Source organism: Gambusia affinis, linkage group LG10 (genome assembly GCF_019740435.1).
Source record: "Gambusia affinis linkage group LG10, SWU_Gaff_1.0, whole genome shotgun sequence".
Lineage (NCBI taxonomy): Eukaryota > Metazoa > Chordata > Actinopteri > Cyprinodontiformes > Poeciliidae > Gambusia > Gambusia affinis.
The window spans coordinates 9,496,773-9,517,812 of record NC_057877.1 but is presented as its reverse complement, the minus strand read 5'-3'; the positions used below and the strand labels follow the sequence as shown (position 1 = coordinate 9,517,812).

Here is a 21,040-nt window from a genome sequence, read left to right as displayed (position 1 = left end):
TGCATTGTAGACGTTCTCACTTTTGTTCTGTTTCTGGGAGATTTCTGATACATTTCTCTTGTTGAAGTAGCTCTCCATTGACCATTAGCAGAAGTCTGGAGAACGTGACCGCATACTGAGGTCATTCAGGTGTTTGTTCCAGGTGCGTTGGACCAGAGACGCATCTAAAAGCTGCAGGACGCCGGCCCTCCAGGACTGGAATTGGAAGTCCTCCAGGTCTTGTTGATCTGAGGGGTCCTGACCTTTGACCCCAGCCTCCAGAGAGGTGATAGCTGTGAACCCGATGGGCTTGAACAGTTCGGAAAAATCAAGTTTGCCGCTGCTCAACTTAACTGTGACAAAAATAGTCCCTGTTAAGACGGCGGGACGTGCCGTTTAAAACCCCTCAACTCTTTTAATACTTTGTAAAATTTCCAGGCATTTTCATCAGGATTTCAGGTGACAGAACAAACTTAAGTCGAACATCAAAGTGCAGCACATGTAAAGTGGAAGTGAGACCATGCATTTTCAGTTTTTACTGGGTTTTTTTTAATGCAATGTTAATTGTGACATGTAGTTACATTTAGTTCTGTGTTTCATGGTGGGGGTGACGTGTTCAAGGTCATGCGAGGCGTTAGTTTTCCTCATCCCAGGCCCCATTGAAGGCTAGCAGTGACGATCATCCTGTCTGCTCTGCTCCTGTGTCTTCATGATGTTGTTTGTTCTGCAATGTTCTCCAACATTTTCCATTCATTTATTCAAAAGAAGGCAATTAATTAGTGGCATCAGAGAGAAGGAAGCTAATGCACCACAATTTTGAAACTTCTATTCTATAAAGTTTTGCAATGTGAATAAGGGAAATGTACCCTGACTGTGTTTTCTTAGAATCTTCTTATCTTAAATCTGACATAACTTTCTGATAATTGTGCTTTATTTCCATTCTTATTTAAAAATAAATAAATTATTTTTAAAAATCACAAATGTCCCATGACAGCAGCCAGGAGAGGAAATTTGAGATGCAGTTTAATAAACTGAAATATCACATTTGTAGTAAATCGACGTGGGAACTCGGGGAGAGTTTGTGTCCGGCGTCTACTGAAAGGTGACTCCGTCTCCTCACCGGCCTCGGGTCACTTCAGACCGCTCTGCTCCTCCTCAACCAACCGCTGCTGGCTACTGTTGCTATAGTGATTTCCTATGTATGTCTGTGCAGGGGACCCAGACATCCCCTACAGACTGGGCTGAGGCTGTCCTCAGGGGAGCAGACCAGACATGACCCCGGTGAAATTCTCTCTTTTTTTTTTTTTTTTTTTTGGGAGGGAAGACAACATGCTGGTGTCAGCCTCTCCTCGTTCCCCGTTTGGCTGTGAGCGGGAAGGCAGATTATCCGCGGGTGGGGTTTCCGTAAAATGCCCCTTCAGTCACCGCGAGACAACCAGCTGTGGAAATGAGCCTTTTTATACTGAACAATTTGAGTTTTTTTTTTTCCTCTCTCTCCAAGCCAGACATAAAGGTCTCAGGGCTTTTAAGCAGCCCATTCTCGCTCGCCACTTTCTGGTGGCTGCGTGGTGAGGAGCATGACAGGGCCGTGACATGATAATGAGGGAGTGTGTTTGCATGTGGGTTCAAAAGACAGAAATTAGGTGAGAAGAGAAGAAATAAAGGGAAACATAAAAGGTGCGCAGTAAATGGCATTTTTATCAGCCTTCAGACAACGCGAAACAGGCAACGGATTCGCATTTTCTCCTCAAAGCGAGATATTTAACTAAATGTTAGATGTAAAAAAAAACCGTAAAAAAAGACAAAAGTGAGAGAGAAATAAACCAGGAGCATAAGGTACAAATTAAACTGTTTTTATTTAAATGGATTCACGACAAATATCAAATAAAAATCTGTCTCTGTTCTGCTGGAGAGGAACTCAACAAACATTTGGAAAAAAAATAATCTGGAGTAAAATAAGAATACTAATAAAAACATATTTTTTTTTAGATATATGACATAAAAACAAAGCGAACTTCGCCGCAGAGGTTCGATGTGGCGACCTCTTTTCGCTGAGGTAAAACATGAACTTGAGCCTCCATCAGGTCATGGACGTCCTTTTTTAAGTTAACCAATCAGCAACAGAAAGCTTACCGCATACACTCTGAGCCTTATTAGGTGCGATAGTGTGACATAATACCACCCCCTAGAGGACAAGAAGAGGAAATGATCTGAAGGTCTTTTGAACGCCCACCGGCAGTTTTTACTACACATCAATGAACCAGATGGAGCTAAAAAGAGCAGAACAATAGAAAAGCAAAGATTGTCCCATATCTGTGAGCAGCATAAGCAGTAATATCTACAACATGAAGAGGCGAGAGACGGCAGCCATGGTAACAAAGTCTTATTTGACCATGTTCAATTCAGCACCCGTCCACATTTATTATTGGTATTAAAGATGAATACAATAAGTCCACTGTGTGTTTGTTTGTTTTGTTTTGTTTTTTAAATGTAGCGTAGTATTACATTGAAAAATGCAAACTTTAATTTAATAATGAGTCCCATTTCTTTTGGCAACTTGTTAGAAGTAAGGCATGTATTTTGTGCCAACAGACAGTGAACAGAATGAGGGAAGAAGGAAAATCTAAGCAAATGGGGAATTTTTTTTTTTCAGGGGGAGTTATCATAACTATCAAATATTAAAATCGTATCTACACATCGACTTATTTTTGGGGAGCCAAGTCGGGGAAACTATCTAATTAAGTATGGTGGAGTATCTATGATGCTAATTATCTTCTGCAGAATCTTCCAGAAAACCTGCTACAGTTCGTCACGTGTTTATTGTTTTTGTAAACACCAGAAGACTTAAGGACATTTACTGGACTCCTACCAGAAAACTGAAAATGTGTCGCCTCCAGATGTTTTAACAAGACATGTGAGCAAATTAAGCCAAATAGCCGATCAGGCAAATAACCCTGGTCATTTCAGGAGCTCATCAAAGATGATAAGAGAGGATCCGGGACTTTCAGTGTGACATGCTGCTGCCACCATCAATGTCTAATTCTTTTTTCATATCCTTACCCGGGCTGCACATGTGTGCACAGGACTATGTGGATATTTCTTTTGGTTTCGCAGGATTCAACATAAAGCTTGGGGATCATATTTGTGCATCATTAAAAAAAAAAGTCCCTCATTTGAAGTTATAAAAAAAAAAAAGAGAGTTAAAGCTTAAATTTGTCAAACCTGAGAGCAAGAAGAAAAAGCATCAGGTTCCAATTCTGAGAACTCTGCTTTAAACAAGACAGGCGCGTTCACATGGAGTCTGAAAATGGTTTAGACGTTAACAGAGTAGGCCGGCATCGCGGAGGTAATCTGCGAACAAGAGCCGCTCTCACACGGGGAAAATTAGTCTTTTCAAGTTTACATTTATGATTGAAGAACAGAATGAAAAATAAAAATCATTGCTTTTGCATAAAAATTTACTTCACCGCATATTTTTAGACTGTTTCTTGAACAAGATATTTATTTATGTGTCAGACTGAATCCTTAAGTTTTGAATTAAGCCTCTTGTTTGTTAGTTTCAAAAGCCATTTTTATTACAATTTAGAAGTCTGATTTTGACTGATCAATTAGTCAAAATTGATCAGTCAAAACCAATTTTGACATACTAATCCTCATAGTGTAGGAAGCATTTTTTTTTTTAAATCTACACTTTCTAAAATAAAATAAATTTCAACGTTTATTCATAGCCTTTAAAAAGGGTGTTTCATGTCTTGGTTCAGTCCTGACTTGGAAGAGATGCTGCTTTAAAGGCCAAATGTACTTTCAGAAACCTTTAACCTAAAACCTGGGGAAGTTTTTGTCCCAGGTTTTTAAACTGGGGAAAATTCTTCCCCAGTTTAAAAACCTGGTCTCAGCTAGTCTTTAACTATTTTCCAAAAGCTGCAAAACAAACAAACAAAAACACATAATCAAACTGTATTTTGATTATGTCAAAATACAGAAAAATCCCAAAGAAAAGAAAGAAAAAAAAGGAGAAAGTCTATATGCGTCTATCGCCTCGTGGGATCAAGCGAGTGACTTGAAGGGAGGATTTCTTTCCCACCCTGGAGAGCCCAGCTCTGCGAGACAAGACGTCCCCAACGGGGCTGGAGGGGGACGCTCTAGAAAACACCTCGACCCCGCGGGAGGCGGTGGCAGCTGGCTATCTCTGCCAGCCGTCGCTCATCTCCAGCTGCCTGACAGGCTGCCCTCGCTCCTCTCCGTCCTGCGGGTAGCCGGCTTTGGGAAACTCCTTCGTCCTGTTGGCCGGGTGGGCTTCTGGAGGGCTGTGGCGCGCCACGTCGCCGTTGCCCGTGGGCGAATGCTGCCTGAGGTGGTGCAGACGAGGGGAGGACGGAGAGCACATGTGGTCAGGCGAGCTTCGCTCCGATTTGATGCTGAGGTTCAAGGAGGCAAGATGAGAGGAGTTGGAGGAGCAAGACTGAGATGGGAAGGAGCACCCCCCGCTGGACATCCTGGGAACAACAAGTTAAAGTATTAGTTAACGGCACATTCACACTAAGGGGCCATCATCCTGCTGAATCACTGATACTAGTTAAGTGTCCAGTACAGTGCTGAACTATTCCTTCCCCTTGTTCTTTGTTTGTTTGTTTTTTGCAAATTTATCATGAGAAAGCAGCAAGCCTCTTGGCTTTTATGTTTTACACACCTACTCAAAATATCTCATTAGTGTAAAGTCAAAGAAAAAGGATTTTAAAATAAAATAAAATGTTTAAAAAAATATCCTTCAAAGAAGAGTTGAGAGAAGAAAATAATTTTTTGGAATAAAGTTTGTTTGCAGTTTGCAGTGTCATAAAGGGACACTGCAAACCTTTCAGCAGAACAATGACTCTAAACTTACACCCAGAGCTACAAAGAAATAGTTCAGATCAAATCATATTTCACGTATTGCTTGGAAAGATCTTGTAAACGTCAAAGTTGAGCCAATCTGACAGAGGTGGTGCTTTTCTACAAAGATGCAGAGCTAGTTGAGACGTGCGCCAAAACATTTGCTGATGTAATTGTGGCAAAAAAAAAAAAAGATATCTGACAAACTGCTGACTCTACTGCAGTACTGACTGAAGATGCATGCAAGCCACAATTTTCTTCCTCTAAATATTTACACACATTATTTTATTTATTCTTTCTCATGAACTCACTAAAAACTACAAAGACGTTTGTGTTTGCAATGGGAAACAATATGGGACAGTTATGTGGTGCTTTTACACATAATTTCTGCATTTATAAGAAGAAGAAATGATGAGTCAGTATTCTGAAAGCATAAACAAGTTTTTATTTTTTCTATTTTGTACTTCGGTCTTTCCTGTTTTCACAGTGTGACATGCATTTTTATCAATGAATTAATTACTTATTACTTTGACTTCCGCATTTGTGATTCAGATGCGAACACAGATTGAAAACCAGGGTTTTTAAGACTTTTAGACAACTTCCTCCCGAGGCGCCTGCAGTTTCTATTTCAAGGTTGAGATCCACAAACGCTTCGCATGTCATGGGGTTGGCTACCAGAAAGACAGAAACAAATACTATTTTATGTTTCATTTGCTTCGCTTTTACACTTCATCTGGGAGTTTTCTTTTCGTTTCTCACGATTTATCGTCTCATTAGAGCTAGTGTGAATTTTGGTTTTACTTTCCACATAGAGAAGTCTGACTAGCAGTGACCTGACAGATAAAAACAATATTTCCCCTTTTCCGTCACAGAACTCTGTCTCTCAGTGTTGAAGTAGTTTTATGTAGATGTGTCTCCTTTTGATAAGTCAAAACCTGCAACGTTATTCCTCTTGTTTAAAATAAAATATACGTCTACAGCTGGTTCTCTTGAGAAAATCAGTTACATCGCTGCGAGAAAGGTTCATGCATTTTACTGCCCTAATTTTATGAAACACAGGTGGACGCTACGAAATGAAGGTTTGAACGAGAGACAGGACCAGCTTTATGACTTACCCTGAGCTGATATGAGAAGTCTGAGACTCATGCTGCCAGGGATTCACCGGTCCTCGCTGTAAACTGACGGAGTGAAAGAAACCAGGCTGGCTGTACTCTAAAACAAAGAGACAGACAAGAACGTCAAGAAAATCATCTCCGAGACACGGGAGACAACAACAGCAAAACAACTACGCTGCATGAAAAGACATAGCAGGATTTTAGGAAGTACCTCAAACCAGCTTCCTTTCTTAGAGTTGTTGCTTTTAATTTGTGCGCAAAGCTTGAAAAACTGAACAATAAACTACTCGCTGCTCGGTTGAGCAAACTAAACTGAGGCTTCCTGAAGTATTCCTCACTCTTTACATGAGGGGTGTAAAACTCCAGTCATTGCGGGTCGGTGTACTGCGTCTCTAAGATGCGTCTCTGCTTCAAAACTTGAGCAAGGCTCCGTTGTACACTGAGGAGTTTATCTGGGAATTCAGCTCAGGTGTCCATGACCAGGGACACATCTAAAAGTAGCTTGACAGCAGAACCTCGAGGCCACACTTTACAATGGTGCATAACTTCATGCACTGTCACTTCATGTCACCTGATGTCCTTGGTTGTCTCCAAACAGCTCTTGGTGTAGGGGTATGCTGGAACATTTGTCTTTCATAATTACGCCGTCAAAATCAAACTCCATCAGTCTTTTGGAGTGAAAAATGACATCTATGGTTTCATTTGCAGATTTCATAGAAGTCCGCGCGGACATGCTGTTGACCATTCGGAAAACGCCAACTTGCCAATTGCTGTTTGAAAGCTGCCTTTGAGGAATGAGCGAGCTCAAGTCAGGAGCCTGTGAGGAGGCTTCACTGTGCTGGTAAACCAGGAAAGTTAAAAATAATCACAAAAAAAAACATAAAAAAGCTTAAGAGAAAAATAGAAGAGGGAAGTTGAAACTACTGACAGATTCGAGATCCGTCTCTAAAATGGATGTAGTTCCCGATGCAATAGAGGTGTCACTTTCTTATTAGTGTCACCTGCCATTTTTAGTCTTAACTTGTGAAGAAAGCAGCAGGTTGACTGCACCTCAAGCACAAGCATTTACATTTGTGGTCTTGTGACGTCAAAATTTGTCCGCCTTACATACAAGTCGAGTATAACTTTTATCTTGGGCCTGGCTTTACTGAGGGCTTTTCAGCTTTTAGCTTAGACCTTAGCCTTGGGTCCTTTGCATATCCATTATGCTATAGCAACAAATAATCAGTTAAGGAAACAAACTGATGCAAATTAGTGAAAAATTGGGAAGGTAAGAATAATAATGAATATTTTCTTCTTTTCTTTGTTTTGTTAAAGCAAACAAATAAAAGAAATATTTATAGGTTAAGAAATATGATCTGAATTTGTACTCAGACCCCTTTACTCTGATATCCCCAAATAACATTCAGAGCAACCCTCATAAGTATCATTTAGCAGATAGACTCGAGATTCGTCTTGTTTGTCATGTAATTTCAGTATAAATCCAGCTGATCTGTGAAGGCCTTATAGGTGTGTTGGTGAACATTAGTGAACAAACAGCATCATAAATACCAAGAAACACAGCAGAAATAAAGGGCCAGTTAAAATCACACCAGGGTTGGGCCTTAAAACCTAAACTAACAAGCCAGGCAAGGTTAGCAAGGTAACTCTGGAAGAGCTATAGATATCCACCGCTCAGGAGGAAGTTGGCAGGAAGTATTCCAACAAAGTTTAGTCTGGAAGGCAGAACGTAAACACAAGCTACAATTTTCAGATTTTGTTTTTGTAAAAAAAAAAAAAAAAAATATTTTCTTTTTCCTGCTTCCCAATTATGCACTGATTTCTGTTCGTGACATCAAATCACTTAAAACAATACAACTTAAAATTAAAAATTTGAAAAGAAAATATTTACAGAGGGTACACAAATGTCTTCAAAGCATTGTGTACACTGTATTATATATGTATATATATACTGTATTTTTTATTGTAGAGAAAAATAATTGAAAACAGATTTACCAGAGGCTCCAGCATGGGGGAGCCCGTAGCCCCCCAAACTGTGACTCAGGAGACCCGCTTTCCCCATCGCCACCATCGAACTGCTGCTGTGCAGGCCCTGGTACAGCAGACTCCTCTGATGATCAGCAGAAATACAAATAGTGAAACACAAAATGTGCAATGACGTCACTCCTAGTGACTTGTAACTACTATTGTAGTGAGAGATGAGGATGAGTGAGAAGGCAAACTGTGAAATTATGTTACAACTGGCAGGTAAAAGAGTTGTGCATTTGGCTTATAAGCTCAGCAAGTGGCAGATTGTTTCATTTTGATCGCAACGCAACAGATACTCACAGCAGAGTTGTGGTTTACTCTTGTGGCCCCCATGGCCTGATTAGCAGCGTCTGCCCGCAGGTTTTCGCTGCCCAGACTCAGAGGAGGAGGGCTTTTCATGTCCAGAGCTCGGTTCAGGTTGCCGTGGGAGAACACGGAGTAGCCGATGCCTAATCAAAAGGAGAGACCAGCGGTGCGTGAATGGAGTCCAAAGCTTACTTCACCTATTGACGACTCATTTATTAAGTGCCACATTCTTCACCTCCTTCTTCTGCAAACTAAAAGCTCAACACTAATACATTTCTTGATGCAGGTAAAAAAAACAACACACACACACACAAAAAAAACACAAGAGCTTTTTTTGCAGCGTAACAGAATCTGTCTCGAGATGACAGAGGTAAAAATGTTGTCATTTAAAACCAAAATTATTCTGACTCGCTACGAGCAATCGGCAGGTAAAGATGAAAATTGTAAAAGAGGCCGACATGATAGGCAGGTGTGATGCATTCTGTGCAAAAACCACAAAACTGGTTATAGCTGCTGTTACACTGGTGGAAGGCCAGTTTCACAAAAAACAAAAAAAAAGGCTCACTGCATGTGTGGATTAGTGTACACAAACATGCACAGAAACACACACACACACACACACACAAACACACACTTCCTGTGAGTTCACAGCCAGCTGCACAGAGGGCTGACAGCATACGCATGAAATTCACTGTGAACTCTGTGAGAATATAAGAGAATGCTGAATGGATTTTTTTATGCTGTTCACTCTGCCTCAAATGGAAAGCTCTACTATAAATGTTTCAAATTTGACTTAGCATGAAATGTCATTTTGTAAATGAGTTAAGATATTGTTCAGGCTTTGCTTTTGTAAAAAAAATAAAAAAATAAATATTCATTTGGTGTTTTATGAGAGCTGCTGTGCACACCTGGATGCGGGGACATGAACGCCGCGTGCGGTCCTGCTGGACTCGCAGAACCCGGTCGAGAGCTCAGAGCTTTAAACCCAGGGGGCCGGTGGGACGCTGCGCCGGACGCCGAACAGTTGGGGAAGCCGTTCTCACACCCGGCGGACACGAGGAACTGAGTCTCCGGTGACAGCAGAGAGGGAGGCTGAAAGGCATGAGGAAAGGCGCAGAGGATCAGAACAACAGCGCAACTTCTAAACTGTCACCACTTGAGCATCTGTGCTGCGAAAAAATCTGTGTCGAATGTGTCGAGTGAAAGCAGAAGTGTGTGTGGACTGACGCAGAAGCGCTGGCGAGCCACAGACAGATCCATGCTGTCGCTGCCGGGATACTTGTCGGCCGCCGCCTGCGCGCTCTCCTCGCTGTCGAGCTCGGAGCAGTCCAGGCCGTGGCCTTTCCTGCGCAGCGTCTGATGCAGAATAAAAAAGGTTGCATATTGAAACGTGCCATTCATGGAAAAATGGTTTAGAAACACATCCTCCCGAGTAGATCTGTTTTGGAGTTTGCAATCTATAACTTTATAGTGCATCATTTTATCATAAAACATTGTAAAAGATTCTGCTAATTAAACTCTAGCAGGGCTACAACGGCAACACCAGTTAGAATAAATTCAGATTTTCCTCTTTCTGTTTCTTATCCCAATTACATTTCCAACATTCTCTCTTACCGCTTGTATTTTTGGCACTGTTAGATGCGCATATGCAAACTCAAATATATACTAATGGCATGCAAGTTTGTGACCCTTCTACTATATGTGGAATATAAAAGCACCCAATTATTGAGCTCCAAACAGTCTTTTTGTGATGTTAATTTAGCAACAACTGATGTGTTTGGCCTCCACTTGATTTTTCTTTTACTAATTTCATGGGGTTTCTTTTACAAAGCTCTCACAGTACCTCCAATATGTCGGTGTTGGTGCGACTCTCGTGCGGCTCGCTGTACTCTGTGTATTTCAGCAGAACTTTGTCCATGTCAGTGCTGGCGTACTGGAACAGACGGTTGGTGCTGTTGAAGATGATGAGGGCGATTTCGCAGTCACAGAGCACGCTCAGCTCGTACGCCTTCTTCATCAGGCCAAACTTACGCTTAGTGAAGGTCACCTTCCACAGTGAAGGGGAAAAAAAAACAAACAAGCAAAGCACAAATCAGCATGCTGTGAATAAATGCAATATTGTATGTCCTTTTGAGAGCTTGACATGGTCATTTTTAGTTCATTCATCAGTTCTTCTGCATGTTTTTAATGCGAATGTACAACAGAAGGGCACCAATGACAAAAGACTTTCATTAGTGGAGAGAGAGTTCATTCAGGTGGCTTCGTTCAAAAAATGTTCTTTTGTTTTGTTTTTTTTTTCGTAAAAGATGACTTGTTTTGTTCTAAAATCTAATAAGTTGAATTTCATTAACTTTCAAATTTTTGTTCAAATTTATAAGATCCAGAAAAATTTTATTTTAAATAGCATCGGGGTGAAATTAGCTCTTTAAACCAAAAAGGTTGCTGATCCCAAATCTTAACTGTAAGGAGCACATCCTCAAACAGGCACTTTCTACATGGACTTCACAGTATGTACAGTAATAAGGACCGTCTTTCACCACACATGTAAGATACTCAAAATATCTCAGATTCAAATAACTCAAAAAGAACAGTGTTCAACGGACAAGCTGCGAACATCAGTCCTCTTCTGTTGTGACCTCAAATTTCTTTTATCTCGGCTTTCGCTGTGTATTTTTAAACTGTAATCGTCCCTAAACTGCAGGTTTGCACAAACACCTCAGAGTCTAGTGTCTAAGTAGAAAAAAAACTGCTTTGCGTAAACTTTCTTGACTCTAACATAATTATTTTCTTTATCCCGAAGCCGATTTCCTCTTTCCATTTTGGCCTTTTGGTGTCCTCAATTCATTTTCTAAAACCTCTGCAGGTTACAAAATTTTATCGACAATAAGAAATGTTGAGTTGTTGACACCAGGACTTAGATCTGATTAGACTTAGAGCACTCCATCATAGAAGAAGTTGCCTCCTCTTGACAGACAATTCAGCAAAATAGTGCCACTTTGATGGCACTATTTCTGTCTTGTCAAGACTTAGATAGTAGTTTCAAGATATTATTACTCCTGAAAGTATTTCCTTTATATTTTGAAGATACAAATGTTTTATATTGCATTGTATCTATGTCATAAAAATCTAAAAGTTAGCAAAGAGTATTTTATTTTAACTTGAGAGGTGTGCAGAGGTTAGCAGGGATGCAGCAAAGTGTAAACCCGAGACAAAACAAGAAAACCCCTCCTAGTCAAAATGCAGCACAATGAGCTTTTCTGCCTATCTGCTAATCAGAAGTCTAAAAGTCATCTTCCGACTAAACGCAAAAGTTCATAAATGCGTAGAAGCAGAACATTTTAATCGCATCACATGGCGACGATTTACATGTCAGATAGGGCAGTTTTCGCTCTGGTTGTTTTGAACATGCAAAACATCACGGGATATTTTTCCCTTTATCTCTAACATGGAAATCTAAAGAATATTGGTAAAAATATGTGCACTGAAAATAACAAACTGCAGTCTCTACGGTATTTTGCTTTAAGAGATGAAAACACTTTTTTTTTTACATTGGCTTTTAATTTGATCTTTTATGTTGGATTAGCCGCTTCTTTTAGACCGTTCCTATGCTTTGATTTTCCTGAACGTATTTTACTGAGTTTTGATCTTCGTGGCTTTAATTTGCCCGATAAAGCACGTTAGACATTCCATGTATTGTATTGCTTTGCTGAACGAGTGAACTTCAATAAGGAACAAGAGAATATCAAGAGAATAAAAAAAAAAGTCAGTTTGGTATCAAACATTTCTTAGCAACAGATATGAGACTGATTTTAAAAATTCACAAAAAAAAATATGAGACAGTTATGCTAGTGGTATGTGAAGGCTCACCTGTCTGTTTCTCTGGTCAAGAATACGAGAAATTTGGATTTTCTTTCTCCCCATGTCTTCTCCCACGACTCTGAAAACAAATGACAGTTGATTAAAAGGACTTTTAACTTATTTTGCATTTTTGTCACAAACCTGCCAGCTTCCCTTTAAAGGTAAAAAAACAAACAAAAAAAAGCATCCCCATACCATGATGCTGCCGCCACCATGTTTCCTCAGCAGGATGTTGGTCCCATCATTTATGTTTTTTCTGGAAACTGCAATTGGCACTTCTGATGGCTTTCTTCCACCAACTGTTTTGTCTTGCCACTTTTAAATAAAAGCTGGACGCGTGGTCTGTCACTGAACAATTTTGTTCAATAATTAAGTTCTCTAATAAACTTATGAGGCTCTTACATGACATGATTTATATTTAAAAAATTAAAGTAAACACATCTGGACTTTTTATTGACTCCAGAAGGCAACTGGCAACACAGGATTCTTGGGGGCGGCGTCTCGTGTGCCACTTAGGCAAAATCCTGATAAATTAAAAAAATCTAAGAATAAAGGACATTTCTATGTTGTTCTATTCTTACGTGAACGCACATATTTAAGTTCAACACTTCTACATCCTGACTCCTGACGGAGTTAACTCAGCCTATTTCTGCTTACGTAAAACTAAAATAAAAAATGCATACCTTAAGATTTTACAGAATTATTTACTTTTTCAAGCAAAATTCACCTTTCTTTAAAAAAACACAAGAAAAGTCTTTCACAATTTCTGATGAGAAAATATCCTCCGTTTGGTTTAAGTGACTCAGGTTCCTTCCTCTCAGTTCATGGGGGGGGGGTTGTTTATTTTTACCACCATAAGGCGATGTGGTCTGAAGTCAGAGCCACTTTTGCCAGACCATTTGTCCACGCAGACTCTTTCAGTCTGTGCGTGTTACTCCCCCCCTCTCCCCAGCCTAGCAGCGCGGTGCTCGAATACACCGCTTGGCCCCAAGAGACGGGGTTAAAAATACAGTCCACGGCTCCTTTTTAGAGGTTCAGCAGGCAATAGCTTAAACCAAACAGTAGAAGAAAAATGGTGTGTGTGTGTGTGTGTGTGTGTGTGTGCGCGCACGTGGGTGTGCTTTTGAAACATGGCCCGACGACGTGAGCCACCCACTCCTCTCTCATGCACAGCTAGGTCGGAGAAAAAGCGGGACTCTGAAGGGCAGAGAGCATAGACATGGATGGATTGCGACTGGCTTGAGAATGTTTTGAAATTCTGTTTTCTTTATTTACTTGGTGTCAAAAACCTCGCTCTCACTCCTCTGCTACAGACCATGGCATTATAGAAGATAAAAACCTGCTACTTTTGCTGGACTCTCCCGTGCTTTGCAGCAAAACACTAACTTGTACCTCTTATTGTTGACTTCACGATGACCGTACGATGCATCTCCAACCCCCTGAGGAATTTTCCCTGGTTTTCCCCCTTAGTTCTAGATGTGTAGCAGAGTTTTCTAAATTTAGTCGCTTGCCCCTGCTGATGCTGCTTGAGCGGATATGGCGCCCATGTTCCCATGACCCCTGAAGTGCCCGCTTGCCCCTCAACGTAAGTTTGGCACAAAGGCATCTGGGTCACGTCTGGTGGAATACGCTTCTTTGACAATGACCTTATAAAGTTAAATGAAATCCAATGCACCGGACATGTGACACATCGTCACTAAACCTACGATGCCCTTTGTTTCGCTATGGCAAAGCAAAGGACGTAATGGACAAATAGGACCACAAAAACCAGTGTTGGTCTATCTGACTGACAACCTTGATACCACAAAGAATTCACACAAGGCCTCAGCCAAGCTCTTTAGCTTTTTTCACACCAGAAGTGAGACAATTTAACCTCATATCAAGACATTTTATGGGTGGAAAGACAGGGAAGTGGGACATATGTTTTAAGCAGCGCAAAAAGATCTTTATCTCGCGTCTTTACAGAAGGTTCCCCTCGTCTTCCAAATAACCAAATTACAGCTATCAAGTGCCACAGACTGCTCTGTGAAAAAAACCATCACTAAATGAGTAAATATAGCTCCGCATCCAGCCAGGCAGCGCAGAGCTGGCTGCAGTGTTATTTGTGGTTTCACAGGTTTGTCAAGAGCCTAAAGGCCAAGACGGGCAGGAAAAGCCTGACTGCGCCTCACAGCTCATAATACAAGATTTCCCATATTAAAACGGCTATTTGAGGTCCGCGTGTGTGCAGATCTCTAAGGCAACCAGAATCTACCTGCTCCTTGTGACCTTTCATCTCGCAGGTCGACTCCTGAGCAAGCCGTCTCTCAGAAAAGATGGAGATGAAAAGGAAAAAAAAAAAAGAAAAAAAAAAGTCTCGTTTGCATGTACTTGAAAACCTCGTGAATACGAGACAGAAGTACTATCATAGAGGGTTCATTGCACATAAAGAAAACTGCTCATGGGTCTGTGATGGAAAACGACTGTTAGATCCGAAAGACAGCAGAAAACACAGGGCACCAACTCCCGGTACGGCAGGTATGCTCTGCAACACACCGGGATCCTCTTGCGGATCACCAGGGACTGCACCAGGATGCAGAAAAAAGAAAAAAGAAGAAAAAAAAATAATCAAACAGGTACATTTCAATTAGTTCGATTCCAATTAACTCACACTGACTGTTTTACACTGTATGCACCATGTGATCATGCTGAAGTAAACTTTACGCATGAATGAGAAAGGGAAAAAAGTAGGGCATTTGCACAGAATTGAGGGTTCTGCTTTGATGGTTTTCTTTCCATGAGTCATTCAGAGCATGGTGGCGTGTAAATGTTTCAGAAAGTTGGTAAACACGTGCAGGCACATCATCTGAGGCAGATTATACCTGATTATCTGACATCAAAAGAGAGTGCAGGGAGCCATCAGGAATTAACGCGTGTTACATGTGGCTATAGGAGCCTACATGTGTTTAAAAAGAGACACTGACTCACTGTGTTATTAAGTTTGCTGTAAAACAATATTATTAATGTTCTTGACAAAAACTTGACAAAATTCAGACAAGTGCTGGCAAAATTTAACCGCAGCAGGAGCAATGTGCATAACATCATAATCAATATGAAATTATGATTACAACTGACTAAAGTTTGATCGTTCCAGAGAAAATATTTTTGAATTCTGTAAATGTAGCTAGAGACACAAAAATCCATTTCCTTTAAAACTTCTGACAAAGCAGCGTACTTTTAGGGAAGGTTCAAAACCAACAATATTTAATCCTCAAAGGGTTAGATCTTTAACAGCATATGAGCCGATCTTTGGGGAAAATGTTAGTTTAATTTGCATTAACATAACATCCAGCAAAAGCCTCAAGGTACTTGGCAGAAAACAAACTTATTTTCAAATTCACAGGTTCAAATGCAGTTCAAACCAGGCCAATTCAGTCTAAGAAGGTCTGAATGTCAAGTCCAGCACCAATAAAATACCCTGATAATAGCATTATTGCTCCTAATCATAGCTGATCATTTAACACCACTTAGTAAAAAGCAGGGTACCTAAGAGCAGCGGGCCACCTTGAGTCATTGACTTCACAGAAATCCTTCCTCTGAAGCGAGCATGCAGCGAACATGAATGTCAGCAACACCAACATAGACATAGGGTTATGTTTACCACTCAGTAACACTTGGTAACAGAAATCCTATTTCCACAGGGCTGTAATAAAGTCCAGGAAACCGTTTCTGCATATTTAGGTCAGTTGCAGTCTTTTTAAAATAGCGCCACAATGTTAGTTGTTCAGTGTTTGTTGCTCATTTTCTGACAATTTATTGTATCCTGAGATTTTTTAACTTTTTTAAAATTAAGATGACCACTGCGGAAGACTCCCCACACCAAGCAGGTATGGAGAGATCGAGTAAAGTTTAGGAATTATAAGAAAGTGGCTCAGCCAATGGCGGGAGCAGCTTTGTCAGATTTGAACAGCATCTTTTATTGGTATTTTTTTATTTTACAAGCAGCCTTTTAAAAATACATTATTTGTACCTCATGTTTAACCATATTTTATCACTGCAGTAGTGTTAAACTATGCTTCTGTATTTCTTTTATTTTTTTTTTGGAGATGTAACAAAAGAAATGCAAACAAATCACGGATAGTTTAAAGGATTCCATTAAGGTCACATAAACAGAAGACTACTTTGTAATACTGTACAAAATTATATTTTGCTAAATTATGTGGCATGTATAGACGTTGTGCAGACGTCTTCGGTTTCTCCTTTCAATTTAAGAAAGTTTTTTTTTTTTTTGCCTAAGTGGCACTCAAGACAAAAGAGGGATTCCAATAATAAATGAACTAAAGAGATGGACTGAGAAGGAGTGACAAGAAAATCAGCACCAGGTGAGTCCAAGCAGAGATACAGTCAACCTACTGATAACTGGAGTTTAATTCTCGTGCAAAAAAAACGCAAGCACTCCAGATCCCAAAGTTGTACTGCATCAACTTTGGGTTAAAAAAAACGTTTGAGTTATGTAGTTAGACTTCTTAAAAACATATGTATTTTTAATGTGTTTATGTTCACTCATAGCTTCTTAATAATTCACATCTATGTAGCACAAAAGCCTATATTTGTGTGCGTGTGTGTGCGTGTGTGTGTCAGCTTGAGGGTCAGACAGTTCATAAACTCACGACAGGCCAGAGCGCTGTAATGGTGAGGAAATTTTTGTCTAATTTTAACTGGAGATAATTCAATTGCCTTGATATTTTTGATCGGAGAAGCAATGGTGCATACTCTGGGCACAATCAGGACATTTGACCTTTCTGTAAATAGAGAATGAAAGATTTCAGGACATTGTGTATTTGGTGGGCAGCCATTTAAAGAATTTTTATTTTCTGCAAATAGGAACCAGCCGTCAGTGAAAGCTTACCACAAAATGGCACGACCTCAATTTCCTGCAAAAATCTATCTATCTATCTATCTATCTATCTATCTATCTATCTATCTTTCTATCTATCTATCTATCTATCTATCTATCTATCTATCTATCTATCTATCTATCTATCTATCTATCTATCTATCTATCTATCTATCTATCTATCTATCTATCTATCTGTATAATTTGGAAGAGGAGGTATCATGGCATGGGCCATTTTTCACAAAGGAGAGATGTAAATTGAAACAATGACCTCTATAACCTTAGAATTAAAAATAATGGCACGGTACGAAAATGGGGAAAATGTTTGTGCATTATTAAACCCAATGTATTGTTTACGTCAGTCAAAATAGAGCGTTTAAGAATAGCCCGCCTGTCCCCGAGTTGCCATGCACCTCTGTCTAATATAGCTTGATCTACAGACAGCTCTTAATAACACAGCAACAGGTACTTAACACACAGCTGTGTCATGAAATCTGCCGCACAGGAAGCCCAAGGAAACGCTGCTCATTTCCCTTAAAACACCCAAAAAATTCTACAATGGCAATATCTAAACGTACGCCGTTAACAAGCTTACCTTTCCTTTTTTTTTGTCGATGTCCTCTCTTTATGTTCCTACTTGATTTGTTTAGTAAGTGTTACGTCACACTTGACCAGTTTGAGAGACAAGAAAATAGAAACGTGAAGTTGACAATAAGAACCGCAGATCTTTACTGAAATGAGCAGGAGGAGTCCCGACGTGCACTCTGCTGCTGGGCTGATGAACAAATATCCACCTGACGCGGACGCAGCGGGAGGTTCAGGAGCACCGCGCGCCGCTTTCCAACAGCTGGCCGCTGCTGCTGCGCCGCCCGCCTCCCCGCCACCGTACACCGCCTCCCCGCCCCTGCCATTGGACACAGTCCCCCTCCGCCTCCCATCCAGATTCAAACGCACCCCTCTCCGAAACATACCCGCAGTTTTTGAACAAAAAGTTAAGTAAATAAATACTTAAGTACGACTAGTTTGTCGTACTTTTAAAGACAAAGCAGACAAACTAGTCCAGACCGGGACAATTTCTGAACATTTTTATTTTATGTCATTTTTCTTTACTGACTGTAAAGTCTTCACAAGGAAGGTCGGCAGAATTTGCGGTGCAAATGGAAAGTGCCATTTAAATTCAACTTTTAATCATTACGTGCTTATATATTTAACGTTATATTTATATTTAGCAAAGGGCTAAATTAAATGCGCCTTGAAATGGTATATATATGATATGGCCATTTTTCATCCGAAATCCCACATAAACTGTTAAAATAGTTACAAAAGTACACGCTGATGATAATTTAGGCTAGTAAAAGTAGATTTAAAACATGCGTGTGCTGGCTTCAATGTAGCAAAATCTGTTTTAAAAAATGTCGAAACCACACAGGTTTTCCATAAAAGCATTTCTACAATTTGACGTCAAAGTGCTGGAGAGTTGTAATTTAGGTTAACTTAACTGCCCTTCCCCAACATGTTGCTGCACACTCTCACCCATAAAACACACTGCAATTCCACAGTTTGTTGTTTTTTGTTCATGGATATTTATGGCATGGGAATTGCTGTTGTAAAATGACAACAGCGATGTCAATCTATGTGATTGTAGTCTTTGTCTCAACTGTATTAATTAATGTCACATTATTTTAACATGTTTTCTTTTGCATGAAACTACATAATGCAATACATTTTTGCTTTAAATGTCTGTGTTAATTACAGGAACATCTTTACGGATGGTTATGAATCTTGTAGTGGCTTCAGCCTAAAAGGAACTGATATGAAAACGAGATAGATAAACGCTGTGCATCTTCTTGGGTCAGTACAGAGTAGTTCTGGATCTTGAAGCCCGCTTGCTCAGACGCTCTCAGAAAACAGTATCATGAAATAATGCCTCATTTTCCATCATGGTCAGGTCAGTAACACAACCCCAAACCATGACAGCTCCTCCTCTGTGTTTAACAGTCAGAATGGTGTTATTATGAAGCTCTGTAGTTATCAAACTGACATTATCTTCAGTCCGCCAGAAATGCTTAAGGCAACTGAGTTTCAGAGCATAACTAGAAGAATTTGATTCCTGGAAAAGCTTTAAAATCTGCATCATCTACTTCTTGACCTATGTCATTAATAGTGAACTTAAATCTGTTAGGTATGCCAGAAATGGTATTGACTGGTTTTGATTAAAATGTTTAAAAAGAACATTTCCTCTGTACGTTTAAGACCATAGCAACAAAAATGTTGATTTACGCTGCCCAAGCCTTGCAACATATAATGCTATATAAAGCCTTGACTTCTTGTGAAAAGTCGTCACCATTTGCAAACTTGTGAGCAGTTCAGAGTCATTTCCCCTTTTAGAGATTGCAACCTGGATATCAAGTGAGTTTAAAATACCAAACACTGCATAATCATGAAGCAGATATTAGAGAGAAGGTCACGTATTTATGTGTTTTTGAAGCCTGACTTATCTTAAGACATCTTTCAAAGTGCTACAGAATGAAAGAGCCAAAAGAATAATATATAATATTATATATTATATATATATATATATATATTTCACATATAAAGCAAAACCTTGGTCCTAAAGATGCAAAAGAAAAATTGTAAAAACTATACAACTGGCATCACCTCTCTATAAAAATAATGGAAATATCTATTTGAAGATAACAACTGAAAGCACAGAATAAAGTTTTCATATTTCTGGAATCAAATAGTATGCTAATGTTGTCTGACTTAGTTTTAATTTCAATTTCTTTTGAAGAGTAATTTTTTATTTAGCAAAAAACTCCCAAACAAAATAAACGTTTATGTATTTTTTCTGTGTTTTACAAAAAATAAAAAAGGGGTTCTCAATCTTAAATGGGATTTTAAGAAAGGTTGCACGATATGCCACAAATTTACCAATTTAATGCAGCATAAAAAGTCTTTTAAGATGAAGAAGTAGTAATTTGGTTCAGTAAATTACTACTGTCTTTTATCCCAAGTCATATCATTGCCCCGATGTTTACTAATATTATCAAATTTTGCACGTCTTCCCAGCATTGTCATGATATGGTTTAAAAGAGTCTCTATTCAGTGTACAATAATCCTGTCCAGGTTGAACCAGTCAAAATATTTTGAATTCTGACTTATATCTGATCAAATGTTCAGAATCCTGATAAAATTGTGAAAATGCCCAGAGCTGCTTTATAAATAGCAACAAAAATTAACATCATTAGCAAGCTAAGATACATATGCTTTTGAAGTGCTTAGTTCATGCACAATACCTTACCCTTGTCCCAACTTCCCACAGACCAGGCATGCAAAAAAAAGGAAAAAAAAGTACAAGACCTATTGACGCAACTTCTCTCTGGAGTTCCTGAGTCGCCCCGTGACATCTGACACCCTGAGCTGTGAGCCGTATCGCCTGTGTCCAAAACCTTTAGCTGGTACGATAGTTAGATGGCAAACTTGCAATAAATTCATATGCATAATTTCCTGAAAAGTTGAGAAGTTAGCAGAAATTGCATTTTCAAATGCAGAAGGCAGAAGGCAGAAGGCAGAGGTGTGAAAGGTCCTGTCCATAATTTAGTGAAACATGAGGGTGTCACAGTGTAGCACAAAGGGGAGAGATCAGCAAAGGCTTCATCTTTTCAAGAAAGAATAGGCCAGTGCAAAATAGCAGTCAACTTTAGTATCTTAAAACATTTAGTGAAGATATTACGAAAAGATTTAGGAGGTTTGAGAGGGAAGACACTAAAAATCCAAAGAGTTCAACCATTTCAGTCTTCTGTTGAAGAAAGATCGTTCACATCACCATGACTGGTGTATAAATTAGAAGAACATTTGAAAATCCGAATCTAGTGCAATCTCAAACTCTATTCTACATGTTGGCTTTGTGTTTTAAAGTCTCATAACTTTGTTGGTACAAGCTCACCTCACATGAACAAAAAGACAGCCCGTCCTTGTTCTGTGGTCAAATTAGCCCTTGTTCTGGCTG

General features: G+C 39.6%; 1 protein-coding gene across 1 annotated transcript; it reads right to left on the bottom strand.

The window, feature by feature from the left end:
* Positions 1-1,863: 1,863 nt before the first annotated feature.
* mef2b (myocyte enhancer factor 2b) lies at positions 1,864-17,870 on the bottom strand. The gene is made up of 9 exons (XM_044129096.1): positions 17,627-17,870; positions 12,165-12,234; positions 10,141-10,344; positions 9,525-9,653; positions 9,206-9,389; positions 8,292-8,440; positions 7,959-8,073; positions 5,964-6,060; positions 1,864-4,475 (listed from the first exon to the last, which is right to left on the bottom strand). Exons 2-9 carry the CDS (start codon positions 12,216-12,218, stop codon positions 4,163-4,165), a joined length of 1,245 nt encoding a protein of 414 aa, XP_043985031.1. The 5' UTR covers positions 12,219-12,234; positions 17,627-17,870; the 3' UTR covers positions 1,864-4,162.
* Positions 17,871-21,040: the final 3,170 nt, after the last annotated feature.